Source organism: Mytilus trossulus, chromosome 4 (genome assembly GCF_036588685.1).
Source record: "Mytilus trossulus isolate FHL-02 chromosome 4, PNRI_Mtr1.1.1.hap1, whole genome shotgun sequence".
NCBI lineage: Eukaryota > Metazoa > Mollusca > Bivalvia > Mytilida > Mytilidae > Mytilus > Mytilus trossulus.
In genome coordinates this window covers 4,100,639-4,128,323 of record NC_086376.1, presented here as the reverse complement: position 1 = coordinate 4,128,323, position 27,685 = coordinate 4,100,639, and the positions used below count along the sequence as shown (strand labels likewise).

Here is a 27,685-nt window from a genome sequence, read left to right as displayed (position 1 = left end):
TTTTGGTTAATATCTTGAATATTATTATAGATAGAGATAAACTGTAAACAGCAATATTGTTCAGCTGAGTAAGATTTACAATTAAGTCAATATGACCAAAAAGGTCAATTGACCTTCTAAGGAGTTATTGCCTTTTATAGTCAATTTTTAACAATTTCTTAAAATTTGTAAATTTTCACTATAATTTTCCACTGAAACCAACTGGATGTAGTTCATTACAGATACAGATAATTGTAAGCAGCAAGAATGTTTAGCAAAGTAAGATCTACAAACACATCACTATCACCAAAACACAATTTTGTCATGAATCCATCTGTGTCCTTTGTTTAATATTCACATAGACCAAGGTGAGCGACACAGGCTCTTTAGAGCCTCTAGTTATTCAATCTTATCTCAAAACTGAAATAGATAGTGATGAACATGATGAACTCTAAAACAGTCAAATTTAAGGTCATAAGAAGACCTATTAATTGCAACTCAATATTACATCTACAAATAAGCAGACATAACTGATTGGATAACAGAAAATAAAATTAATGAATATCAAAATGGCATATTTTTTACAAGTTAAGCGGTAGAAGGGTAAACCGGTATATGTTAATTAAAAAAAAATAATCCTATAAAATTGACATTACCATAGTTTTATACTGATAACTGAGACAAATTTTAGTTCACTGATACCTTTTTCTTGTAAGTTTCCTATTCTTGATTTGAATTTTTTTTCTGAACTAAAAAGACATCTCAGATTAAGCCCCAAAACATGAATATGATGGGTCTAGTTTTTAGACATGATTGCTTTCCCATAGAATTTTTGTTTTTCTTATGATTTGCTTAATCTCCCATAGGATTTGTATTCTCCCTTAGGATTTACTTATAACCTTTAGAATTTCTTTTTAACCCTCAGAATAATTTTTCTGCTATTAAATGTGTCATTTAAATTTTTTTAACCATTTGTAGAGTTATATCAGTTTGTTGAGATTGCAAAAATTAATAAAATTTACCTGATTTTTGTCTATTACAGTTTTAAATATAATAAACCAACCCTTAAAGGAGTAGGTCCGGAAAGGACCGATTTTGGCCTCAAATTTCAGTTTCATCTGACGAAAGATTTTGACCACTTTTTAAACACTTAAGTGTCTATTTCATTTGATTCAATTATTGTTTGTGAAAGATTTTAACTCTTTTAGTCATTAAAAACGATCCGATGTTAGCTAAAAATATGAAAAATCTGCCAAATATGCGAAAAAATGTCACTTTTCAGATAGTTTTTGTCAAAAATGAAAGTGGCCGCATCCGTGTTCATCCTAAATCTTTATATATGTTATGTATTATCATCAAATCCAACTTCCATTTCAATATTTTGGATGAACACGAATGCGGCCACTTTCGTTTTACACGGAAACCGTCTAAAATTTAACTAAAATGCTGGAATTGTGAAGATTTCAGTAGTTTAGCATGACTTAATGGTGCTAGTACTCAATATATGTGCATTGTATTGTCAAAAACAGCCAATATTTATGTAGCAGAACCATTCTACTATCCAATAAAAAACTAAAAGTTTACATTTAAACAATTTTGTAAAACTGCTATATTTTGGGGCCAAAAAGGGCTCTTACCGGACCTACTCCTTTGCTCAACAAATAAGATCCTGATATAACATGATGGTCATATTTTTTTTGTCCTTTTGATATAGGCCTTTGATATTTGAAATGTGGATGTATCATCACGACAGGTGGTCTCATAGCATGATGACCTTTAAAATTGTCCTCAATGTCAACTTAATTTTGTTTCCCAAAAAACACCTTCAGGTCATAATGTCCTTGAATGTTGACCTAGGACTCACATCTTTGACATGTGAATTAATGTATCATCATAATCGAGGTGGTGTACCCCACCCACATTATGACCTTTATGTGACCTTGAACTTTGACCCCCAGGACGATAATTGTATGTTTTGCAAGAAACAATTGGACAGGCCATGACTTCTTGTCTTTTGACCTTAGGCCTGAGATATTTCAATTGAATTTAAAAAGTTGTGTTAAGAGTCAGCATTTAGTAACAGATACATTTTTCACAAGCTCTATAATCTATTTAACTTATTTGGATACTTCTTGTTAAAGTTCACAATATAATAAAATAAAAAAAGGGAATAAGCTGTTTTTCGTTTTTGCGGGATATGAGATGTTGAAACTATCAGCATGAGGTGCCATAAATACAAAGGATACAGAGGGAAAATCTTAAAAGTCAGTAGATATTTTTACATTATCAAAATTTTCTATTATGTTGGTTCACAGATTATAAAATATAATATGCAATAAAAAATTAAAAAAGACAAATCCATTGGCAAAGAACCACCGAGCTCCTGAAAAAATGATAGAATAGAGATGACTGTGTAAGATCCTTAATCATGCAGAATTTGATAGTATTTCTTCTGTCAGATAATCAGCTTAACACTTTTCATTTTGAAAAGAAATCAGTTCTATGGAAAATACGAGTTTTGTAAATGCCTTTGTCAATAAAATACATTGTTGGTGTATTTGGGTTTTTTTCTAATTTTTTTTATTATTTAATGTTTTTTTTTCTTTTTTTATTAATGTTTTTTTTTTCTTTTTTTTTCAATATTTTGTTTTAATCTTTTTTTGTAATTTATTTTTATTTCATCTGAAAATACACCAAGTATATTTTGTGATACATATTTATATAGTCAATTCATAATACATATATTGATATTTAAAAAAAAAATCTATTTTTTTTACATTTTTCAATGTTTTTTTTTTTTTTTTATTAATGTTTTTTTTTTTTTTTTTTTTATCTTATCTTTTTTTTTTGGGGGGGGGGGGGGGGGTATTTTTCTTCTTTTCTTTTTTTTCTGTACGGTTCTGTTTTATTTTGTTATTTGTATTTGAATTTGAATTTTTTTATTCGATTTGTTTTTGTTTTTGATTTTTTGTTTGTCTGTTCTTTTTGGGTTTTGTTTTGTTTTCCGCAAATCTGACAAAAATAATATCCGTCACAGGTTCAAAATTTAGAACCTCCAGACCGGAAGTTTACTTTCAACATGGCGACTTTTGGTCGAATTTCCAGCACGTGTGTTACGAAACAGGCAAAATTGCGACTTTATATGACAATATCTAGACATTTGAGTGCTGGAGTTCACAGAGCAGTTATTCTTCAACCTTTAGCATCGACATGCTTATGTAAAAACTCGATTCATACAAAACCTGATTGCATAAACGAGGTCAAAGGACAGTTGCATCATACTTGTCTGCCTTTACCAAAGTCACAAGTTGCAATTAACAGAAACTACTCTTCCTTTTATTCTCTTGGCAATATATTCAATAGCAGTGCCTTTGCAAGAAATGATGCTTTCTCCACATTTAATATTTCTAAAAGATTTTGCAGCAGTAACAGTAGCAGCAGTGATGGAGAAGATGGAGCCAGTAGCAGTGGGGGAGAGCAAGAGGATGTATCAGCTGAGACTGCAACAGAAGAAAAACCAACATCTACAACCAATTCATTATTGGCTCCTATTACAGTCCCAGATTATTTTCCAAACCTTCCTGTTTTGACGATTAATCGTAACATTGTTTTCCCAGGATTTAGAAAATTAATAACCGTTAGTATTCACAACGTTTGATATTTAAATGCAATTCTGATTTTATGTTCAATTTTTTCTTCTGTTTTATTTGTTGTTGAGAAGAAGGATTATTTAGCTGTACATATAAAGTTTTCATTCATCATTCATGTTGCATATATAATTATGCATGGCCATGAGTATCATGTGTATTGAACCCCAGTACAAGTACACATGTATCAATTGAGGTTTAAAAAATCAACTACTGCAAATATCTGTTGTCATGCTGTAAACATTAATGTACATGTAAGTAGAAAACAGAATTTTCTGAAAGGACTCAATGACCATGATGACTGAAATGTCATCTAGATTCAATTAATGACCTTCAAAAATAAATTTATTGAGGCCCAAATTGGTCGACTGATATGATCTGTCATTGACTTGCCACTCTAGTGAAAAAATGAGAACAGCACTTTAAATTTCATGCATTCAACATGTCCAAGCGCTTTTCTCATGTTCTGGATTTAACTTCATCATTGACGCTCAAAGCTGAATATTTGCAAGTAAAAAAATTCAGGCTGAAACATTACCTTTAATTTTCAAAATATTTTTCCTTTAGGTGACAGATAAAGACCTGATAAGTCTCTTGGTGAGGAAGATGGAATTGAGACAGCCATATGCTGGTGTGTTTTTAAAAAAAGATGAAAGGTACAGTGATAAAATATTTACCTAAGGTGTCAATCAATATTTTATTGTGAAACCACAAGGCAAATACTCAAAATCTAGTGTAAACAGTAAAGGGTCATTGGGCCAAAGAAAAAAAGATGTGTGTTTCCTATTTCCCTACCTAAAAAATAGCCTTATGTTTTTTTGTCATTTTTCAATATTTAACATGTTTCAGCACTGTTAAAAGTCAGAATGTCTCTTCCATAGACTCAATGTAAAAAAAATGGTTGTAAAGTAAAAAAACTAATATGCTGGCTTCGTAGTTATTTAATATCATTGCTCTGTCTTAGAATTCAATATGTTATATATATAGAAGACAAAACTAAATGTTTGAAAAATGGTGAATATGAAGTTCCCTATCAGAATTATACATGAAATTGAGATCATGTCAAAAAATTGAATAAAGCTACCACAACTATTTGTTTTACTTGCATCATCAGTTTTAAGGTACAAAAATGTATAAACCCTATAGAATTATCTATAAACCCTTCTCTTTGAAATTTTATTACTGATCAAAGCCAAACTTGTCTGATATCTATACCTTTCATGGTTTTAATTTTGTTAAAAGGTCAAGTTACTTTGGGATATCAATAAGCATTCCAAGAATATTTCATTCTATCATGTGTAGGACAGACATTGTTGTATGATTTTATTGTAATTTTTTTTATTTCCAGTAATAATGCAGAAGTTGTGGAAAGTTTGAGTGATGTTTATAATGTTGGAGTGTTTGTGAAGATTCTTTCCATGCAAGTACTGGAAGCTGCAGATAAAAAAATGATTATGGAGGTACAGGCTTACAGAAGGTAAGATAGAATAAATGTTAAATCTGAAATTAATGTGTGCATTTATTGTTGCAAATATCTGATAAAAATGCAAGATCTATAAAATACGATGGGGAGATCTTTTTATTGAGATCCTGATTCTTCCACATTGTTTGCACTAATAAAGACTTTCTAATAGTTTCTTTATTTTTTGTATTTGAAAAAGCATATTTTCATAAGCAAGTTGACAACTTATTAGTTCAATGTTGATTCATGATTTAGCACAAATGTATTTCATACACATTTTTTAGCTCAAGTGAGCTTTTCTCATCACTTGGCGTCCGTCGGCGTCCGTTGTTAGCTTTTACAAAAATCTTCTTCTCTGAAACTACTGGGCTAAATTAATCCAAATTTGGCAACAATCATCTTTGGGGTATCTAGTTTAAAAATGTGTCCAGTGACCCCGCCATCCAACCAAGATAGCCGCCACGGCTAGAAATAGAACAAAGGGGTAAAATGCAGTTTTTGGCTTATAACTCAAAAACCAAAGCATTTAGAGCAAACCTGACTGTGGTTAAATTGTTCATCAGGTCAAGATCTATCTGCTCTGAAATTTTCAGATAAATCAGACAACCCGTTGCTGGATTGCTACCCCTGAATTTGTAATTTAAAGGAAATTTTGCTGTTTTTGGTTATTATCTTGAATATTGTTATAAATAGAGATAAACTGTAAACAGCAATAATGTTCAGCAAAGTAAAATTTACAAATAGGTGAACATGACCGAAATGGTCAATTGACCCCTAAGGAGTTATTGTCCTTTATAGTCAATTTTTAACAATTTTCATAAAATTTGTAAATTTTTACTAACATTTTCCTCTGAACCTACTGGGCCAAGTACATTATAGATAGAGATAATTGTAAACTGCAAGAATTTTCAGTGAATAAAGATGAACAAACACATCACCATCACCAAAACACAATTTTGTCATGAATCCATCTGCTTCCTTTCTTAAATACTCACATATACTTAGGTGTTTGACACAGGCTCTTTAGAGCCTCTAGTTGTGACACACTATGAATAATTTATAATTTTACACAGTTGTATCTATTTTCCTGTTTTACAGAATAATGATCAAGTCTGTGTTAACTGAAGATCAGAAACCTGGTAACTATGATAATACTTAACAATTGAGATAAAACAAATACAAAGAAAAAAGGAAATGAAAAGATAGCTCTTTAGCAGTGTCAGTTTCATGATATATAAAACATATAAAAGAAAAATTGTGTGATTGCCTGGGAGACATTTGTCCACTGGAGAGCAAATAAAGTTAGAAAACCATTTATTTTAAAAAGAGTATATTACATTAAAATTTAGTTTTAAACTTTTATGAATATTTGAACTATACTATGTTAATCAACTTTTGAAGATGAGGAAGCAAAGAAGAAAGGAAAAAGAAAGAATAGAAGGAGGAACAATGTACTGGATACATTTCTCGAGAATCCAAAAGGAGGTTCAGCTCCTATACTGCCAATTGAAGCATCTGAATTAGATGAGAATGGTAATCCAGAATTGATCACACCTGATCCTGAACTGATCGCGCCCGATCCTGAACTGATCACGTCCGATCCTGAACTGATCACGCCCGATCCTGAACTGATCAAGTCAGATCCTGAACTGATCACGCCCACTCCCCCTCCATCGACCAATGATATACTGGAAGGTTTAGTGGTTACACCTCCAGAGTTACCAAAGGTTCTGATGGTGGAAACAGAAAATATAAAAGATTTACCTTTAACTAGCGATACTAAGATAAAGGTTTGTGTTTATTAATGTGAAAGAAGGCAGTTTGTTGGATTGCTTTTTCTCTGTCTGAAAAGTTCTTATATTTGTATAGCTGACATACTTTGAAGAAGCTTTTAACATATTATGATAAAGGGTATAAAAAAATATATATTAAGGGGAGATAATTTGCCATCTTATGAAATATTTACTAAGTGCAAGTTCAACATTAGAATGGAAATGTCTTGCTATGTCACTGAAATCACCATGAAATTTACTATTTATTAAGTTTTTCCTGCATTGGGCCTCTTACTTTACAATTTGTCTGTTTTAACTTCTCAGAATACACTTAAAGAAACTTGAACTTTTGTTCAAGATAGATTTAATAAAAAATAAAAGAAAGTTTTAAGATGTAATGTACTGAATTTAGATTTTGTGAATTAAAGTAGTCATTTCATATGCAACTATGTTCTCATTATTGTAGGCTCTTACTGCAGAAATTGTTAAAACTATTCAAGAAATACTTATGATGAATCATTTATACAGGTATGGACTATTTTACGCTGTTTTTATGTCCCATCTAGGGACATTATGTTTTCTGTACATATTTTCCTATTATTTTTATACGACCGCAAATTTTGAAAAAATTTTCGTCGTATATTGCTATCACGTTGGCTGCGTCGTCGTCGTCGTCGTCCGAATACTTTTAGTTTTCGCACTCTAACTTTAGTAAAAGTGAATAGAAATCTATGAAATTTTAACACAAGGTTTATGACCACAAAAGGAAGGTTGGTATTGATTTTGGGAGTTTTGGTCCCAACATTTTAGGAATAAGGGGCCAAAAAGGGCCCAAATAAGCATTTCTTGGTTTTCGTGCTATAACTTTAGTTTAAGATAATAGAAATCTATGAAATTTTGACACAAGGTTTATGACCACAAAAGAAAGGTTGGGATTGATTTTGGGAGTTTTGGTTTCAACAGTTTAGGAATTAGGGGCCAAAAAAGGGCCCAAATAAGCATTATTCTTGGTTTTCGCACGATAACTTTAGTTTAAGTTAATAGAAATCAATGAAATTTAAACACAATGTTTATGACCACAAATGGAAGGTTGGTATTGATTTTGGGAGTTTAGGTCCCAACAGTTTAGGAATTAGGGGCCAAAAGGGGACCCAAATAAACATTTTTCTTGGTTTTCGCACCATAACTTTAGTATAAGTAAATAGAAATCTATGAAATTTAAACACAAGGTTTATGACCATAAAAGGAAGGTTGGTATTGATTTTGGGAGTTTTGGTCCTAACAGTTTAGGAAAAAGGGGCCCAAAGGGTCCAAAATTAAACTTTGTTTGATTTCATCAAGAATTGAATAATTGGGGTTCTTTGATATGCGGAATCTAACTGTGTATGTAGATTCTTAATTTTTGGTCCCATTTTCAAATTGGTCTACATTAAGGTCCAAAGGGTCCAAAATTAAACTTAGTTTGATTTTGTCAAAAAATTAATCAGTTGGGTTCTTTGATATGCTGAATCTAAAAATGTATTCAGATTCTTGATTATTGGCCCAGTTTTCAAGTTGGTCCAAATCGGGGTCCAAAATTAAACTTTGTTTGATTTCATTGAAAATTGAATAAATGGGGTTCTTTGATATGCCAAATCTAACTGTGTATGTAGATTCTTCATTTTTGGTCCTGTTTTCAAATTGGTCTACATTAAAGTCCAAAGTGTCCAAAATTAAACTTAGTTTGATTTTAACAAAAATTGAAATCTTGGGGTTCTTTGATATGCTGAATCTAAACATGTACTTAGATTTTTGATTATTGGCCCAGTTTTCAAGTTGGTCCAAATCAGGATCTAAAATATTATATTAAGGATTGTGCAATAGCAAGTCTTTTCAATTGCACAGTATTGCACAATGGCAAGAAATATCTAATTGCACAATATTGTGAAATAGCAATATTTTTTTTTAATTAGAGTTATCTTTCTTTGTCCAGAATAGTAAGCAAGAAATATCTAATTGCACAATATTGTGAAATAGCAATATTTTTTTTTAATTGGAGTTATCTTTCTTTGTCTAGAATCAACTCAAATCTTTGTTATGTACAATGTATATTCACTTTTTACTACCAACTGATAAATTAAAATAATCTTTACCATTCAGTGATAACAAGCAGTTTTTTTACATCTTAATATCTTATGATGTATTTAAATGAGTAGTTATTGTTGCAAACTCCATTAGAAATTTAATTGAGATTAATTTGGAATAAGGGAAAGGGGGATGTGATTAAAAAAATTGGGTTCAATTTTCTCATTTGAAATGAAATTTCATAAATAAAATGAAAATTTCTTCAAACATTTTTTTGAGAGGATTAATATTCAACAGCAAAGTGAATTGCTCTAAGAGAAAACAAAAATTTTAAGTTCATTGGAACACATTCATTCTGTGTCATAAACCTATGCTGTGTCAACTATTTAATCACAATCCAAATTTTGAGCTGAATCCAGCTTGAATGTTGTGTCCATACTTGCCCCAACCGTTCAGGGTTCAACCTCTGCGGTCGTATAAAGCTACGCCCTGCGGAGCATCTGGTTTAGATCATGTTACTTGAAAATAAATCCTGAAACATACATGTATAGTATTATTATATAATACTGGAAGAACTGAAAAAGTTACCTGTGAAATATATTTTTGCAAAATCGATAAAATCTATCAGAGTTGATAGTCTCATCCTACTTTGATGAACATTTAATTACAAAAAATTTAAGAAAAACATAAAGTGTCAAAATGTGAAGAGACCATGTTATGAAGTGTGTAATTTCACTGAATTTTATCATATATTGAAATGAAAACAGTTAAAGTTTTTGACTATATATATTACTTTTCTTCACTGTTTGACCGCTTTACATTCTTCTTTTTTCAGAGATCAGTTACTGTCAATCTTAGATAAAGGATCTGTTGCAGGTGATCCAGTTTTTATGTGTGATCTAGGTAAGATAGAGTGATCTAGGTAAGATAGAGTGATCTAGGTAAGATAGAGTGATCTAGGTAAGATAGCAATAAAATGGAGAATGGAAATAGGGAATGTGTTAAAGAGACAATAACCCGACCATAGAACAGACAACAGCAGAAGGTCACCAACAGGTTTTCAATGCAGTGAGAAATACCAGCACCTGGAGGCGTCCTGTAGCTGGCCTTTAAACAAATATATATACTAGTTAAGTGATAATGAACGCCATACTAAACTCCAAATTGTACACAAGAAACTAAAATTTAAAATAATACATGACTAACAAAGACCAGAGGTCCCTGACTTGGGACAGGCACAAAAATATGGCAGGGTTAAACATGTTTATCCATCTGTTTTACATAAAAAATTGTTTGCTAGTCATCTTTCGTGTTTTATGTACATGACAGACTCTGTAGTAATCAATTTTAGAATGAATTTTAGCTTTAAATGAATCTGAGTTTTTTTGTGTGATCAAAGGGGAAAAATGACCAAAGATAGATGCAAACATAAATGGGATAGATTGAAAAATGAGAATTTATAAAATATAATAGGAACATTTATGTGGCTGCTGGATCTGTTTCTTTTTCTTAGTCCCCCCTAGGGGCATCAAGTTTTTGGTCTTTGCGTCTGTTTGTCTGTGTCTATCCCGCTTCTTTAGGTTAAAGTTTTTGGTCAAGGTTGTTCAATCAACTTGAAACTTAGTACACAGGTTGGCTATGATATGATCTTTCCTGTTGTAATGCCAAATTAAAGTTTTTACCCCAATTTCATGGTCCATTGAACATGGAAAATGATAGTGCAAATGGGCATCCACATACTTTCAACACATTCTTGTTTTAATATGGATTTGCTGTTATTCAAAATAAGATCTATTATACATGTTGACCTTCCAATAGTTTTCCTAATACTGCATGACATTATATCCCATAGCACAAACAGTCATGTGCTTACAGGATCTGCCTGAGCAGAGTTAATACAAAGTATTAAGTGGCAAAAAATGTTATTTTTTATCTATGCGTCACTCAGTTGGTTTGTCTGTCCCGCTTTAGGTTAAAGATTTTAGTCTTTTGATGAAGTTGAAGTCCAATCAACTTGAATCTTTGTACACATGTTCCCTATGATATATTTCGTACTTGTATATAATTATAAGACTTAATGATTGTGCATATTTATCTTTTTATATTTTAGCTGCTCAGCTACTAAATTCAGTTGAAGCAAAAGATCAACAAAAGGTTCTTGAAGAAACCGATGTAAGTTAATTTATATTCTCCACAAGTCCATTTTTACCTCAACTTCAACTTTTTCCTTTTATTTTCTTAGTTTTATTTAAAGTAAAACAACAGCAGATATAGTTTTATTTAAAGTAAAATAACAGCAGATACATATGATTTAAAGATTTTTATCAGCGACTGAAAGCGAGTATCTTAAACAAAAGGGCGACTTGTTTTTCGCTTTTTGGGGTTGGGGAAAGGGAAGTGACAGTCAGGAAAGCGACTTCTTCGACCAAGTCGCCTGGTAGCTTGAGCCCTGCCCTATTTATGGGCATTATGTTTTCTTGTATGTGTGTCCGTCTGTTCATCTATCCCGCTTCAGGTTAAAGTATTTGGTCGAGGTAGTTTTTGATGAAATTGAAGTCCAATTAACTTGAAACTATGATATGATCTTTCTAATTTTAATGCCAAGTTAGAGATTTTCCCGTATTTTCATGGTCCACTGAACATAGAAAATGATAGTGCGGATGGGGCATCCATGTACTGGGGACACATTCTTATTTTGTATATCTTAATGAAACAGCAATCAAACAACTTTACAGAAGAGGTTAATAAGATATTAAAAATAAGTACAGGGTTTCATATGTTTCAGCTGGTATGCTACACAATAAAACGCAGTAGATTTTAATTGTGTGTTGATCAATTCTATATCATGATTTCAGAATTAAATGAATAAATTATGTCCTTGATTTTACTAGAAATATTATATTGATATTCTGTTATTCTTTGTAGATATCAAAAAGATTATATCTAACATATGAACTACTTAAAATTGAATATGATGTTTGTAAACTACAGAGAAAAATAGTGAAAGAGGTAAGAAGACTGCAAGAAATTTGTAGAAACTTATAAAACTTAACTAATGAAAGGAAACATGAGTATATGGATGAGTCTAAAATTTTAAATTAGTTTTTGCTCTTGCAAAGCTTACATTTTGCTAATAAAAACATATTTGACAGGATAGATTTTTTCAAAAATGAAAAAAAAAACTTGATAGAACATTGATAGAATTATTTACATGCAGCATTTTCTGAAATTGCCAAAAAATTACTGTTGCATATTTTGTCCATTTAAAACAAGGACTTCTACTAATGATTATTATTTTTAACCATCTTTTTAATAAATCATATTTTGATAGTTATTGTTTGATTGATGTATTTCAAGATCTAACTTTTTATAAGTTGTACTTAAATAACTTATATTTTCCTCATTCTACCATGTAGGTTGAAGAGAAAGTCCAGAAACAACACAGAGAATATATTTTAAGAGAACAGTTAAAAGTTATAAAAAGGGACTTGGGTATTGAAAAAGATGATAAAGATGCTCTGGAAGATAAGTTTAAAGAAAGAATAAAGGTATTCAACTTTTTATTTTCATTATATATCAAACATAACAAATTTGTCTTTTTTTTTATTAAAGTTTTATTTGAAAAAATGACATCAGCACTATAAATATATATGTTTTCAAAACACAAAAGAAAGTTATTGACTTATATTTTGACAGTCTTTGCATCTATTGAATTGTTTACACAATTTCAAGACTTGAACCTATTCAAGTTATTTCGTTTGTTGTAAAGGATTTTTTTGTAATAAAGTTGAACCAGGTAGATGCAGACTTGATTTTGAGTAATGTGGACTGAATAATAGGCATACTATAATTACTGTATTTTCTCAGTGGAGGAGTATAATCATGTTCTTTTATATTGTAGGATTTAGTGGTTCCCAAACATGTTATGGAAGTCATTGATGAAGAAACAAATAAACTCAGTTTCCTTGATCAACATTCATCAGAGTTCAAGTAAGATACACATAAGACATTAGTATGACAGATTTATATTTTGGAACTAATCTCTTTTGGTTTGTCTTTAGACCTTTAAACAATCCACAAAGAAATGCCTGAACAGTCTTATTTTGAGATCTTGGTATTTATATTTAGATATTAACAACATTGTAAGTAAAAAGATATTGATAGGGCCTACAATTCTTAAAAACTCTTTCCCTTAATTAAGTGTGAATATGCAAGCTTGCTCACTTAAGCTTTTGTCATTATACCTACCGTTAAAATAACTTGTCAAAGTTTTTAAAAATGTGAAAAAAATCTTAATTTTTATTTCAGTGTAACAAGAAATTATCTTGATTGGTTGACCAATTTACCCTGGGGTAAATATAGTGAAGAGAATTTGGAAATAGATCAAGCCAAAGAAGTATTGGAGGAAGACCATTATGGAATGGAAGATGTTAAAAATAGAATTCTTGTAAGTAGGAAAAAAAAAATACTTTGGTTGATTAATATATAAAAAATGAGATATATTTATCAAAAAGTTGACTGTTTTGACTATGTTGTGGTAAGCATTTTGTTTTTGGTTGTTGATGCATGTTCTTTGCTTCAATAGTAATCTGGAAAAATACTCGAAAATGTCTAGTTGAAAATACCATGATATAATGACCAGTTTCAAATTCAATTTTCATAGTTGAAAACGTTTTTATCATTAATGTTTAAGTAGACTATCCTTCTTTAATAATCAGTGGTTTTCTGTGGCTTAGTTGTCATCTATAGTGATCACTATTCTGTCAACACTGAGGTTAGGATTTGGAACCATCTTTGTATAAAATTGCATTTAACTCAGAACTTTATTGACTAGGACTTCCTGTTTTTCTGCTAAAAGTATAAGGTTCTCTCGGCATAAGCCAGCTTCCTACATTGCTAAAACTGTCTGTAAATATAAAGCAAAAACTGCTGAAAGTAGTGTTCAACACTCGCCATCAATCAATTATTTGATGGGTGTTTTTAGTACTGATCAGATGCTGTAAATCTTACCTTTAAATATCGAGATGATCCAGTATTATTTACTTCAATGATATTAAACTTTTCATTTTGCTTGATAGTAAAATTGATATATTGTTCTATTTCAAAGGAATTTATAGCAGTAAGCCAGTTAAAAAAATCAACACAAGGAAAAATATTATGTTTTTATGGTCCACCAGGGGTGGGTAAAACAAGCATAGCCAGATCTATTGCTAAAGCATTAAATAGAGAGGTGAGTATTCTGGTTCTCCAAATCTATATATAAAACAAGCATAGCCAGATCTATTGCTAAAGCATTAAATAGAGAGGTGAGTATTCTGGTTCTCCAAATCTCTATATAAAACAATTATAGCCAGATCTATTGCTAAAGCTTTAAATAGAGAGGTGAGTATTCTGGTTCTCCAAATCTCTATATAAAACAAGCATAGCCAGATCTATTGCTAAAGCATTAAATAGAGAGGTGAGTATTCTGGTTCTCCAAATCTCTATATAAAACAAGTATAGCCAGATCTATTGCTAAAGCATTAAATAGAGAGGTGAGTATTCTGGTTCTCCAAATCTCTATATAAAACAAGTATAGCCAGATCTATTGCTAAAGCATTAAATAGAGAGGTGAGTATTCTGGTTCTCCAAGTCTATATAAAACAAGCATAGCCTGATTTGTGAGTAAGAGAGGTTAGTTATTCTAGTGAAAACATTAATAGCCAAATCAAATACTGAGGATTCATTACTATTCGTTGGATACCAATTTTCGTGGATTTCGTGGGTACAGGAAAACCACGAATTCCAATGTTCAACGAAACACACAAATTTTCTAAAGGAATGAGTGTAGACTTCGTCAAAACCACGAAATTAAATATCCACAAATATGTAAGTTTTCCTCAAACCACGAAAATTGGTACCCACGAAAATAAATGAATCCACAGTATTTAAAGAAGTATTTAGTAAAAAGGTAAAGAATTTCGTTGCTAATGCATCAGATAACTAGATAGCATAATAGACTTGATAAACTTTTCAGATCTGAATCATGAATGATAATGTGAAGTATGTGATATTCACTGAATTACCTGACAGAGGTAATCAATCAAGTATTTATATCAAGAAAATTCAAGCAAACTTTGGCAAACTTAAAGAAGAATAGACATGGCCTGAATGTATATAAATTTAAAATCAAAATTTCTCCAAAACTAAGTGACTTTTAACCCTACAGCATATTCAAAATTTTTAAATTGTTAACCAATTGATAACTCATGATCATACATAGAAAATCATAAACGTTTAATATTTTTTTTTATAATTTAGTATTACAGATTCAGTGTTGGAGGTATGACTGATGTTGCTGAAATAAAAGGACATAGGTAATATTTACTGGAAGGGTCTAAAATTTAGAAAAAGGCAATATTTTAACCTACAAGCATTTTAGAGAGAACCAACATTTTAAGCATAGATAACATGTATAAGATATGCTGAAACTAAAAGTCCTCTTTTTCAGAAGCTAATAGAATAGTTCGAAGTAAAAAAGAAAAGAAGCATAGCTGTGATTTCAACAAAAAAAATCCATTAATTTACCAATATATTTTTATTGAATAGTAAAAAATTTCTATTATTTTTTTTTTTAAATTTCTGTTGAAAATAAACAGATGATCTGGTTATTTTAAAGATTGAGAGCATTCAATAACCAACAAAAATCTGTTGGTTGTAGCTATATGATTTAAATGACTTAAAACTTAATACAGAAATGTCAGAGTTCACTTTCGTTAAACCTTGTTTACAGGAGGACCTATGTGGGAGCCATGCCAGGTAAAATGATACAGTGTCTAAAGAAAACAAAGACTGAGAACCCACTTGTACTAATTGATGAGGTCAGTATTATTATTAGATCTATGTCGACTTAAAAGGTTTTCTCTGTGCCTTTTATCTAACGATTGAACAGAGGTTGGATTTATAAATCTTCTTTCTTTTGCAAGTAAAAATTAGATTTCTCCATTGAAAATACTTAAAAAAATAAAACTTGCCCACATGTTTTAGTTTTTGTGTGTGTAAAACTCAGTGATTTGGAAAGTAATGCTGTTGACAAGGTAACTACCAAAACCATAGCTTTACAATGATAGCAATTGAAATGACTGATTTGCTGTAATGTTGACTGTTTAACTCCCATGCAGTCTCAATTATATTAAAACAACTGGCTGTCAAACAGATCATAACTTTTATAAATCTTTTATTTCACATGCAAACAATTATTTTGTTTCTATCAAATTGTAATTACAAGTTCTTAGTTTAATATAAATGGAGAAAGAAATTTGATGTGGTTTGGTTTCATCTTTAACTGTTTAACATGCTGATGTGGTATGAGTATATATATAGAATAACCATACATTGTCTCGAAATATCAATGTTATTTGTACAAGGCTGAGAAACAGGTTGAGCATTTCTCCCTGTTTTGAGCCGAGTGAGTACAAATAACATTGATATTTCGAGACTATGTATGGTTCTTCTTTATATACTGCAACTCTTAAAACTGTTCTAAGTGAAGTATTTATGGTAAAAATCATTATTCTTTGATTGTGGGCAGACAACGTAAAATTGCCGCGAACCTGTATGTTTTATTGACGTCATAAATAAAACTATATGGAAAAGCATTGTGAACGTCAACAAACAAGGTGATATACGGTCAATGACTGTACATCACATATAAATATACAGTCAATGCAATTTGACTGCTCAAATAGCACAGCTGCAGTATATATAGGATTAAATTTAGACTGAATAACAATTATACTTTTAATGAAAACATTATGATTTTGAAAAGTTCCATTAAGAAACCTTTTGACATGTGAAAAAAATGAAACCATCCCATAAATTGATATGAAAGTAGAACATATATTGAATTATAAGTTAGTTGTTTATGTATCGAGTTTCTGTATATTAACAGGTAGATAAGATAGGTAAAGGTTACCAGGGTGATCCAGCTTCAGCGTTACTTGAGTTACTAGATCCTGAACAAAATGCTAACTTCCTTGACCATTATCTAGATGTTACTGTTGATTGTTCTAAAGTAAGTTACCATTTTAAATAGAAAGATTGTTTTAGGATAGCAGTTTTTCTTTTCTACATCATCCATTCAGATTTTATGAAATTAATTGAGTTGAATCCCTCACCACCAATGCATTACTACTGTGGATTCATTTATTTTTGTGGGTACCAATTTTCGTGGATTAAGAAAAACTGGCATATTCATGGATATTTAATTTCATGGTTTTGCTGAAGTCTGCATACAAACCTATAGAAAAATTATCATTCGTTGAATATTTAATTTCATGGTTTGACTGTGCCCATGAAATCCACGAAAATTGGTAGCCAACAAATAATAATGAATCCACAGTATTAAAATTTAGTGTTACACAGTTTATTATATTTTGATTGATAAATGTAAATAAGAAGATGTGGTATACTGTAAATTGGGAAATTTTGACGTCCGGATTTTTTGGTAGTTTTCTCTTGAAAGGCATGTGTTTAATTTTGGAAGGGTAATTTTGGTGCTTTGTCTGATTGTTATGTTTGATTTTGGAGCAACAGTAGTGAGAAAGATCATTCATATTTGCCTTTATTCACCTGTTTATTGGCAACATATCATTAAATTTCTCAAATCAGAAACATGATAAAGTTTACCTAATAAAGAAATCATATACAGATGCAATTGCAAATAGTTTCTTATTATCAGAAAATTGACAATAAAGTAAAAGCTATGGTATTTATATGCAGATTTGGCTATATATAGAATTGTAGGATATATACGGAATATGTAGTAATCAAATATTTTCCCTAACAATTACATTACAATATTGTCATTCTGTTACACAATTTTGGTGTTTCAATTTTTAGTGTTTGCTTTATTTTTATTTGTTAAATTTCGACACTTTCATTGGAGACACCAATTTCATTGGAGACACCAAATAAACCAAAATGAAATTACAGTTTAACCAATTTACGCTTTATGAGTGCCAATGAGACAACTCTCCAATAAGCTTGCATTTTCATTTCTAATGGTTTCCTCTTTATTTAATTGGATCTTTTAAAGTGTCAGTCTTTGTAAGAATCAGGCAATTTAGGTAAAAATCAAAACATGATCAGAAAAAAACACCGAGCTAATCATGCTATTTAATACTAACCATCATCCTGGGTTAAAAATGATTAATCTTTCGTTTGTGTGTGTCTGGTAATATCAAATAACTCTGTTAGAAAATTGGTTAGAATGATAGCAAATTACAGAGTTATCTCCCCTTATTCATTAATTTCCAGTGCATTTCAACCAAATTGTATCTTCTATTACCAGAACAGAAAACAGAAACGAATGTTATTTTTGTGCATAACTACATATTATGAACTAAAATCAATGTCAAATTGGGTGGGTTTGTTTGGTCATGTTTTCACCACTGCCTGATTCTTAGGCAGACTGGCACTTAATAAAAACTTTCAATTATTTACTTCTAAAGTGAATTTGAATTTCAACATGACAGAGAAAAAGTCTTGAAATCAACAGTTTCCTTACTTACCATGAAGTTAGTTTTGTATTTGAAACATTTTGTTCATTGTTAGATTTGCAGTCTTTGCACAATTTTAGCCAATAATTATAAAAAAAACTTACTTGTGGCATGATAAGTTTACATGATTTGTGTTGAGCTTTAAAATTAATTTTAGTATTTTAGAGAATTTGAAATATTTTATGATTTAAGGTATTATTTATTTGCACTGCCAATGTGACAGATACAATCCCAGAACCACTTAAAGACAGAATGGAAATGATAGATGTATCGGGTTATGTAGCAGAAGAAAAATTAGCCATAGCTCAGGTAGGCAGTGTTTAGTCAGATAGAAGTACACATTATATTTTCTCTTTCCCAAAATTATATATTTTTTATTGATATCAAGAGTACAATGAATTTTATTTGACAATTGAAAACAAGAATGTCATGTATATTTGACAAATTTGGAGGATTCCACAATTTATTCCAATTTGTGTTATATATTTTTAAAGCTGACTGTTCTAAAGCTCTTTCAATGTTATGTTTATTTATATTACAGAAATATTTGGTGCCACAAGCCCAGGAACATACTGGTATAACTAAAGAGGGTGTTACTATATCAGATGATGCCATGAATACTCTGATCAAACATTACTGTAGGGAGAGTGGAGTTAGAAATCTACAGAAACAGGTGGAAAAGGTAAGAAAAAGACATCTTAGCTCTACATATCCACACTATGCAGACAATATACACCAATAAGACTTCAAAATATTTTAAATTTCTGTAAATTTATTAAGTAAATCAGATGATATTTCATTATATTTTTTAAACAAAACTAAAGATTCTAAATATTGTCTTTCTCAGAAAACATTTCTGTGTTAACCTTAGTCGGACTAAATAGAAAAATACATGTCTGCAATTTAAATATTTCTGCTGTTGAAACTGATATGTAATAATTTAATTTTGGATGTAACGCGTCTTCTGATTAAAAATTCTTTTTAAATTAAATTGACATACTGCAAGTTTTCTGTGCTGACCATGAATATAATATGGTATTTGCTTAGCTTAGATCAATGACAGCTGACAGCAGTTTAATAAAATTTAGAAGAAATATATCATGCTCAGTTCATGAAGTAGTATGTTTTATTTACAGATATTTAGGAAAGCAGCACTTAAAATGGTGAAGGAAAACACAGAAAATATAGAGATATCTACAGAAAATTTATCAGACTATGTAGGGAAGCCATTATTTACTTCAGACAGGATGTACGATGTTACTCCATCGGGTGTCGTCACAGGTTTAGCATGGACTGCTATGGGTAATTCTTAACAATAGAATGAGTAATTTAATCAATTACCCTCTTTTCCCTTAAGCGACCAAGCTTTCTAGATCATTATTTGATATAGTTTTGCTTCATTTAGTAGCATGTATATTTTTAATACCAGGAATTGCTCTTTTACCTACCTCAAGGAAAGGCAGAACATTTGCTTACAAACATTGTATGGATCATTAATTAGAATTAATTGAACTCATTCAACATGACCATCGTCCTGAATATGCATGAAATATTTGCCACTGGACGTTAAGCAACCAACAATCAATCAATCAACATGACCAACTAGTTTTGCCGTTTTGTTTTTCTTAATTTATTTATCAAGACAATTTAAGCCACAGTTTTGGTATCCAGTCTTTTGAAAATTATGAGTAAAGTAAATAAGTTGGATAAGAAAAGATAAGAAATCAAGAGTTCTGTACAACATATTGAGACAAAAAAATTGATATCATAGTAGTTGTTTCATTTTCTTCATGGGCATAGAAGATCTTTTAAGTTTGATTGTGTTGAACATCATGATATATATGTTGACACTACATCTTATGTTTTTATTCATGTTCCTGTTCTAAGTGATCATATATTATTTTAGGTGGTGCTACATTATATATAGAAACAGTATTGAAAAGAGCTGTAGAACTTGGTTCTGACAAAGATGGTGCTATGGAAGTAACTGGCAATCTTGGCAAAGTCATGCAAGAAAGTATACAGCTAGCTTATACCTATGCTAAATCATACATGGCACAGACAGAACCTGATAATCACTTCCTACAGAAAGCACAGCTACATTTACATGTCCCTGAGGTAAGATCATTCAGTCTTTCATTTCTGCAAGTCAGCTCTTCCTTGAGTTTTCATCACTTTGAAGATACATATCCAGGCTCTCTTTTTGACATAGTGTAGATAATTTTTCCTTTGGATATGATCTTGTAAGAGATCAATCTTTCATTCACCTTTAACAAGTGATTACATCTTTCCAACAGGCTAATTAAAGAAACCATTAATTGCTATTACTGAATTTTGTACATGCCCATAAATTATGGCAAATAATGGATTACACTTAAGTTATGCACCATATTTGAAAATTGTTTCTTATTTGGTATGACTACAGTTGAATTTCAAAATTAAGAAATTGCTGCAATCACTCAACAAGAATAGTACACAGTCCTTATCACTTTTACAATCCTTGCTTAGTCCATACAATGCTTTATTGTAGGGAGCTACACCAAAAGATGGACCTAGTGCTGGATGTACTATAGTAACAGCTTTATTGTCACTGACATTAGGGAGACCATGTCGACAGAACCTGGCAATGACTGGTGAGGTGTCATTAACAGGAAAGGTGCTCCCAGTGGGAGGTATTAAGGAGAAAACTATTGCTGTAAGTGAAAAGTTTTGAATATCATGTCTACATGTACATATTATATTATACAAAAGTAAGGTGACGTGTAATGATTGGGAAAACCATCTACCAGGGACCAAATGAAGAAAATCTCTAAGTAACTACTCTTGTACCTTCACAAAACAGATGTTTATACAAAGAGAGTGTTCAGTTAAACAATTTATTGGTTTCTTGAAATTTAATCAAATGCATGATACTTGTGAAACAATAATTATTTTTTAAATTGCTGGTTTAAATTTCAATGGTGTACAGTTTTATATCAGAATATTCAAATTCTTTTTATTAGAAAAAACATGTTGTTATTGATTTAGTGACCAGATTATTTTTTACATCTACTGAAATAATTTTAAGGACCATTTCCTTCTTTGCTTTAGGGACAACATCAAAAGTTCAATGTAGGATAAAAAACTTAATTCACATAGTTTTTTCACTGATCCCACACCCCCCTCTTAACTTAATTGGGTGAAAATTGATTTACCAATAGGGATATATGTAAAAATCGATTTTAAATATACAAAACTTGCAGAATTTTAACCCCCCACCCCCAAACTATTTGATTTAAGTTTTTTTATCCTACATCGATCTTTTGATGTTGTCCCTTACTTGATCAGCACTTGTATACCAAATTATAAGCATTGTATGACAATTAATTGAGTTTATATATTTTGTAGGCAAAGCGATCAGGAATAACATGTATTATCTTGCCAGAAGAGAACAGAAAAGATTATTCAGATTTACCAGACTTTATCAAAGAAGGAGTTGAGATTCATTTTGTAGAGAATTATCAACAAGTATATGACATTGCATTTCCTGTAGATTCATGACAGGAAGTCACTGTGAAATAGCCAGTTCTTTCGTAGATTATTGCAAAGTCAATTAGATATTTGTGTATTTTATCTAAATGTTAAATTAAAAGTGTAAATCAAATTTATGAGTTTTAGTAAAGTGTTTAACTGTGAATCCACTAATCAAGTCAACCATCCAGTTTAATTTTTTTCTACGCCATATATTCTTTATTAATAAGGACAACTCCCTCATGTTAAATGATTTTTTTTAACAACGAAAAAAGTATTTACTAATCATTCAATACTCACAAATCCTTACCTGTTAATCTAACAAAAGAATTTGCTTTTTCTTAATGTCAAATATAAATATATTGTTATTAAGACTGTAAAAACGATTTCTTTTTAGAAAAAAGTTATTCTATTGGTAGGCATTTTTGTGTTACTGGAATTATATGTTTTGTAATTTCTAATCAGGTATATGTTTATTTAGAAATACAGTGTAATTAATCATACTAGAATTATAAGGCCTTTTTACATGACTTCAGGCCTCAAAGGAAGAAGTGTTGTTCTCGTAATTTATTCATTATAGACGGACCTTGTGTTGTGATTAATATGATATTTTTGTTTTATGTATATGATTTATATTTGTATCGAATAATGATATTTATTGCACATCAATATTTATGGCAATATAGGAATACATAATTGTTGCATGCATCTTACATTACAACAATCAACTTTCTGTAATGGTTTACTGCTATAAGTGCTCAACTTTTAGTTCAAAATTTTGCTAATAAAAGCTGTAGGGCCAAATCAATGGTGAGACAGGCTGTTTGAAGTAATCTGTTATAGTTGTAGATTGCAACTGGATACATGTATACCAAATGAATATTGTCTTCAATAGAAATATACTTTCCGCTCAATATTTGAACAAACTTTAGATTGTTGTAGTTACCCTTGCATTTTGTGATATGTAAAAAAAAAAAGTAAACAAAAATAGAATGTAAATAGAATAAATGTTTAAATATTACACATGTTGTCTTTCTCTTTTTTTACCAGTTGCTTGGACAGTATACTTCAAAATCTTTTTATGTATAAACATTAAAAGAGAGAATTGAAATGGAGAATGTGTTTAACAGACAACCAGAATGAATTTGAATATTCTTGAATAGTCAAAAACAAGAATATATTCTTATGCCCTTCCAAAATCAAAAATGATTGCATTTCATTTCACTTCATTTGTGAAGTATCTTTTGGGCATCATTTAATGAAAAATAGACATATTTTTTAAACAGTTGTTTTTATGATATCAACATACCTGGTACAGCCTGAGATTGAAATAGTTGTATATAACAATAGCTAAAAGAAAAATGAAAGCTATAATACATCCACTAATACTATATAATAATTAGGTAAGCATATGTTATGTAAACTTGCTCCAGCCTGGATTGTATATAGTCCATGCTTATCATTTTATACTAGTGAAGGAAACTGTAATCTTGAATGATAAAAAATTTAACACATCTTTTGTCCTTTTGTGTTCAATCTTTTCTGAATAACAGTTGTGATACTCTACATGTAGCCATGTTGTTAGGAATCACACTTGTCCTGTAACATTGTGAATGGTGTATGGATGATCAGTCTTTCTGACAATCTTTAAAGCTATTAGAACTTTTATTTAGGGTCTATAAGTGGAAGGTTGAGGTTACAGCAAGTTATAATTGGATTGATTTTTTTCTAAATTTTGGCTTTTGTATAGTATTGTTTTAAACAGATTTCTATACTTTACTGAACTTGATTCGGTAGAAAAAGGTTAACTTCACAACAGAAACTGAGAGATCAGCTAAAATTTTGTCAAAAAGAAAAAGCACAAATCAAAACATGCTATATATAAAAATCACAATATCATGCTGAAACCAAAGCAATAAACCTGTAATTGACAATATAGGCAATAATATTAGTAGGTTTTGCAATGATCGGTTCATGGACACGTTTATTTAAGTGCCTACAGTAGAAAAAACCTAAATTAGAGACTTCACTTCTAAAAGAGTGAAGAACGATACCAGAGTGAGAGTCAAACTCATTTTGAACAACAGAGAACTTTTAAAATACCCTAATAAGAAGAAGCCAATATCCATATTTAGAAAAAATATAACAGGAATTAAAAAAACTATGCTGTTGGAAAAGACTGGGTATGAAGAATACCACAATAAATTTAAATATCAATTTAAAAATGGAGAACAATCAGACATAATCAGTCAATTGATGTTATGGAAGAGAAAGTCTCAAAAAAGATTGAGTCTGGAACTGAATTTTAATGTGCATATTGTTATGCGTTGAATTTTCTACATTGGCTTGAGCTATAGGGGGAGGGGGAGATCTCATAAACATGTTTTACCCAGCCACATTTTTGCACCTGTTCCAATTCGGGAGCCTCTGGCCTTTTTAGTCTTGTTTTATTTTTAATTTTAGATACTTGTGTACAATTTGGAGTTTAGTATGGCGTTCATTATAACTGAACTAGTATACATATTTGTTTAGGGGCCATTTGAAGGACGCCTCCGGGTGCGGGAATTTCTCGCTGCATTGCAGACCTGTTGATGACCTTCTGCTGTTATCTGCTCTATGATTGGGTTGTAGTCTTTTTGACACATTCACCATTTTCATTCTCATTTTTACGATGCAAATTCCTTAAAACTTCACAAAACATCTTTAGGATAGCACCGATACAGGTCGTCTTGAATTGACTTTTATGATTAAATCTCATTTGAGTGACTCCTGCTGACGCTATCAGCATTTATCAATATTAGAAGACAAATAATACGTTATCAGATACAGCTTTCATTCATTTTTTCTTATGAAGGGTTTCAATCTTAGAAATATATTACCTTAACCTTAAACTTGAAAGTTCTTAGAAATTTCTGTTCCTCACCACTCTTTATCTTTGTACGATATTTAGACTTTTTATAATGTTTTTGATTCGAGTGTCAATGATTAGTTTTTGTAAACGAAACGCCATTCTGACGTACAAGAATGTAATAACCTGGTATCTATGACGAGTTTACTTCATGGGTTTTATTTTGAAAGATATGTTCGATAACTAGCACAGTACTACATAACTTTGGAAACTAAGTCCTAACAAGGGTTTATTGATTCAAGAAGGGGAACAAAAATCACTGTCATCGTACTGATACTGTGGCACCATTACATCACTCTACACAAATTACGTAATAACTGTTAAATCAAATTTAACCCAAGATTTATTTGAATTTAATGACTAAATTAAAAAATAACACAATAGCCTTGCATCATTTTTTCATATTTCGTTACAAATGTTCTTCCTTTCCCTTGTAATTAAATATAAATTCTCAGTACATTATTGCATTATGCAATGCTACATAGAAATGCCATCATAGCAAAGAAATACACACTGATGCACAAATAATTTGATTTATGTTGAATCTTTCATGTCATGATAAAGACATTATCTCGTACTGTTTTATATCAAATGGAAATTTTGTGTTCGAACAAGCAAAAGTTTGGATCGGAGAACTTCTAAACGGCCTGAATTTACATTTTACTTTTCATGATGTATAATGAACAAACACAGTATTTACATAGTCTACTAAACAAACATTGAAATTAAATTTAATGTAGTTTTATTTGTCTCCGTAAAAATTTGCACACAGTTTTATAACAAATCTGAGTATAAATGTACTTAATAAAACCTGTTCGTCTTTTCAAAACAATTTTGAACAACAAAAGCAGCACAAAATAGATATAGGAAGATGTGATGTGAGTGCCAATGAAACAACTCTCCATCCAAAAAACTATTTATAAAAGTAAACCATTATAGGTCAATGTACAGCCTTCAATACGGAGCCTTGGCTCACACTGAACAAAGAAATATAAAGAGCCCAAAAAATACTAGTGTAAAATCATTCAAACGGGAAAACCAACGGTCTAATCTATATAAGAAGCGAGAAACGAGAAACACGTATTAATTACATAAACAAACGACAACTACTGTACATAAGATTCCTGATTTAGGACAAAAGTTCATTTAATGGTCGGGTTATTGTTTACCAATAGACATGATAGAGGTTATTTTCCTGTAATGAAAAGAACATCACTACTTCCCAGCAGTGAATAGGACAATACGTTCTTTCTCTTACTTTTGTTAACAAAAGAAAACAATCTAGTTATTCGTGGTACCGGTATCTAAAAAGACCTCTTAACGAACACATTCCAATACATTCGATATTTTCTGGTAGAATGTTAGATAATTCTTGTATACATTGTTCCATTACCCATTACACATGTATTAAACGTATGTTTGTTAGATAAGTCTAATACTTAAATAAGGTAATGTTGGGCGATATGTCGGAAACCTCACAAAGAACAATGATATAAGAGTAAAACGACATAATGCAAGTCAATAAGACTATTTGAGAAAATAATTTCTACATGTCTCCAAATCAATATATATCCATTTACAATAACTAACACCCACAACGTGAATATGTTCACAAATGTTCCATAAGGATATCTCATTAGCAGTAATATAAATTAGCTTAAATATAAATGTTTGACAATCATATTTTATTCTCATCGGATTTCATCCATAGATATTTCAATAATCTTTAGGAATTGGACCAATACCAACATGGTGAAGACGTTTTCCAAACATAACTGACTCTACATAAACTGCTACTGTGTACGTTTATCCAAACTGGTAGTCAGTATGTGAAGGACCAAACAATTAGTCACAAAATAATTGATCAGCAAGTCAAAATGTATCTGATAACGTTAAGACATTTAACACTTTTTAAGTTTATATAGTTTGTACGTTACAATTCTCTTATATGCATCTACTTGAAAAGTTTGATTCGATCAAATAAACTCATCATACTAGGATCAAATTTTGTATTGACGCTAGACGCGCGTTTCGTCTACAACAGACTCATCAGTGACGCTCGAATCTAAAAAAAAAACAAATCTAAAATCTAAAAAACAAAAACCCAGAAAAATCTTAATGCTATAATCTAATAAAATTGAGAATGGAAATGGAGAACTTGCCAAAGAAACAACAACCCAACTATAGAGGAGACAACAGCCGAAGGCCACCAATGGGTCTTTAATGCAACGAGAAACTGCTGTACCAAGAGGTGTCCTTCAGTAGGCCCTTAAAACATATATATATATATACTAGTTCAGTGATAATGGACGTCATAATAAACTCCGAATTATAGACATGAAACTTAAATTAAAAATCATACAAGACTACCAAAGTCCAGAGGCTCCTGACGTCGGGGTTAATAGATATAGGAAGATGTGGTGTGAGTGCCAATGAGACAACTCTCCATCCAAATAACAATTTAAAAATTAAACCATTATAGATTAAAGTACGGCCTTCAACACGGAGCCTTGGCTCACACCGAACAACAAGCTATAAAGGGCCCCAAAATTACTAGTGTAAAACCATTCAAACAGGAAAACCAACGGTCTTATCTATATAAACAAAACGAGAAACGAAAAACATGTTTTATGAGCTCTCAATCCCACCCACACACCCCTAGCCAATGAAGAACAAACAACCGCTCAACAATACGCACAGTAAAACTCTCATAGAAGTCCGAGTCCGATGCTAGAATATGAAACAAATGAAAATAAACAAAAATGACAATAATACATAAATAACCGAACAGACTACTAGCAGTA

The 27,685-nt window shown here is 30.9% G+C and overlaps 1 protein-coding gene across 1 annotated transcript; it reads left to right on the top strand.

The window, feature by feature from the left end:
- The first annotated feature begins 3,046 nt into the window (after nt 1–3,046).
- Nucleotides 3,047–22,169, top strand: LOC134714516 (lon protease homolog, mitochondrial-like). The gene is made up of 22 exons (XM_063575811.1): nt 3,047–3,616; nt 4,194–4,282; nt 4,975–5,103; nt 6,187–6,227; nt 6,490–6,878; nt 7,327–7,388; nt 9,760–9,827; nt 11,035–11,096; nt 11,850–11,933; nt 12,341–12,472; nt 12,826–12,914; nt 13,233–13,371; nt 14,032–14,154; nt 15,225–15,280; nt 15,697–15,784; nt 16,855–16,977; nt 18,656–18,772; nt 19,005–19,145; nt 19,600–19,765; nt 20,370–20,581; nt 20,994–21,158; nt 21,851–22,169. The coding sequence occupies exons 1-22, from the start codon at nt 3,059–3,061 to the stop codon at nt 22,001–22,003; spliced, it is 3,186 nt and encodes a 1,061-aa protein (XP_063431881.1). The 5' UTR covers nt 3,047–3,058; the 3' UTR covers nt 22,004–22,169.
- Nucleotides 22,170–27,685: the final 5,516 nt, after the last annotated feature.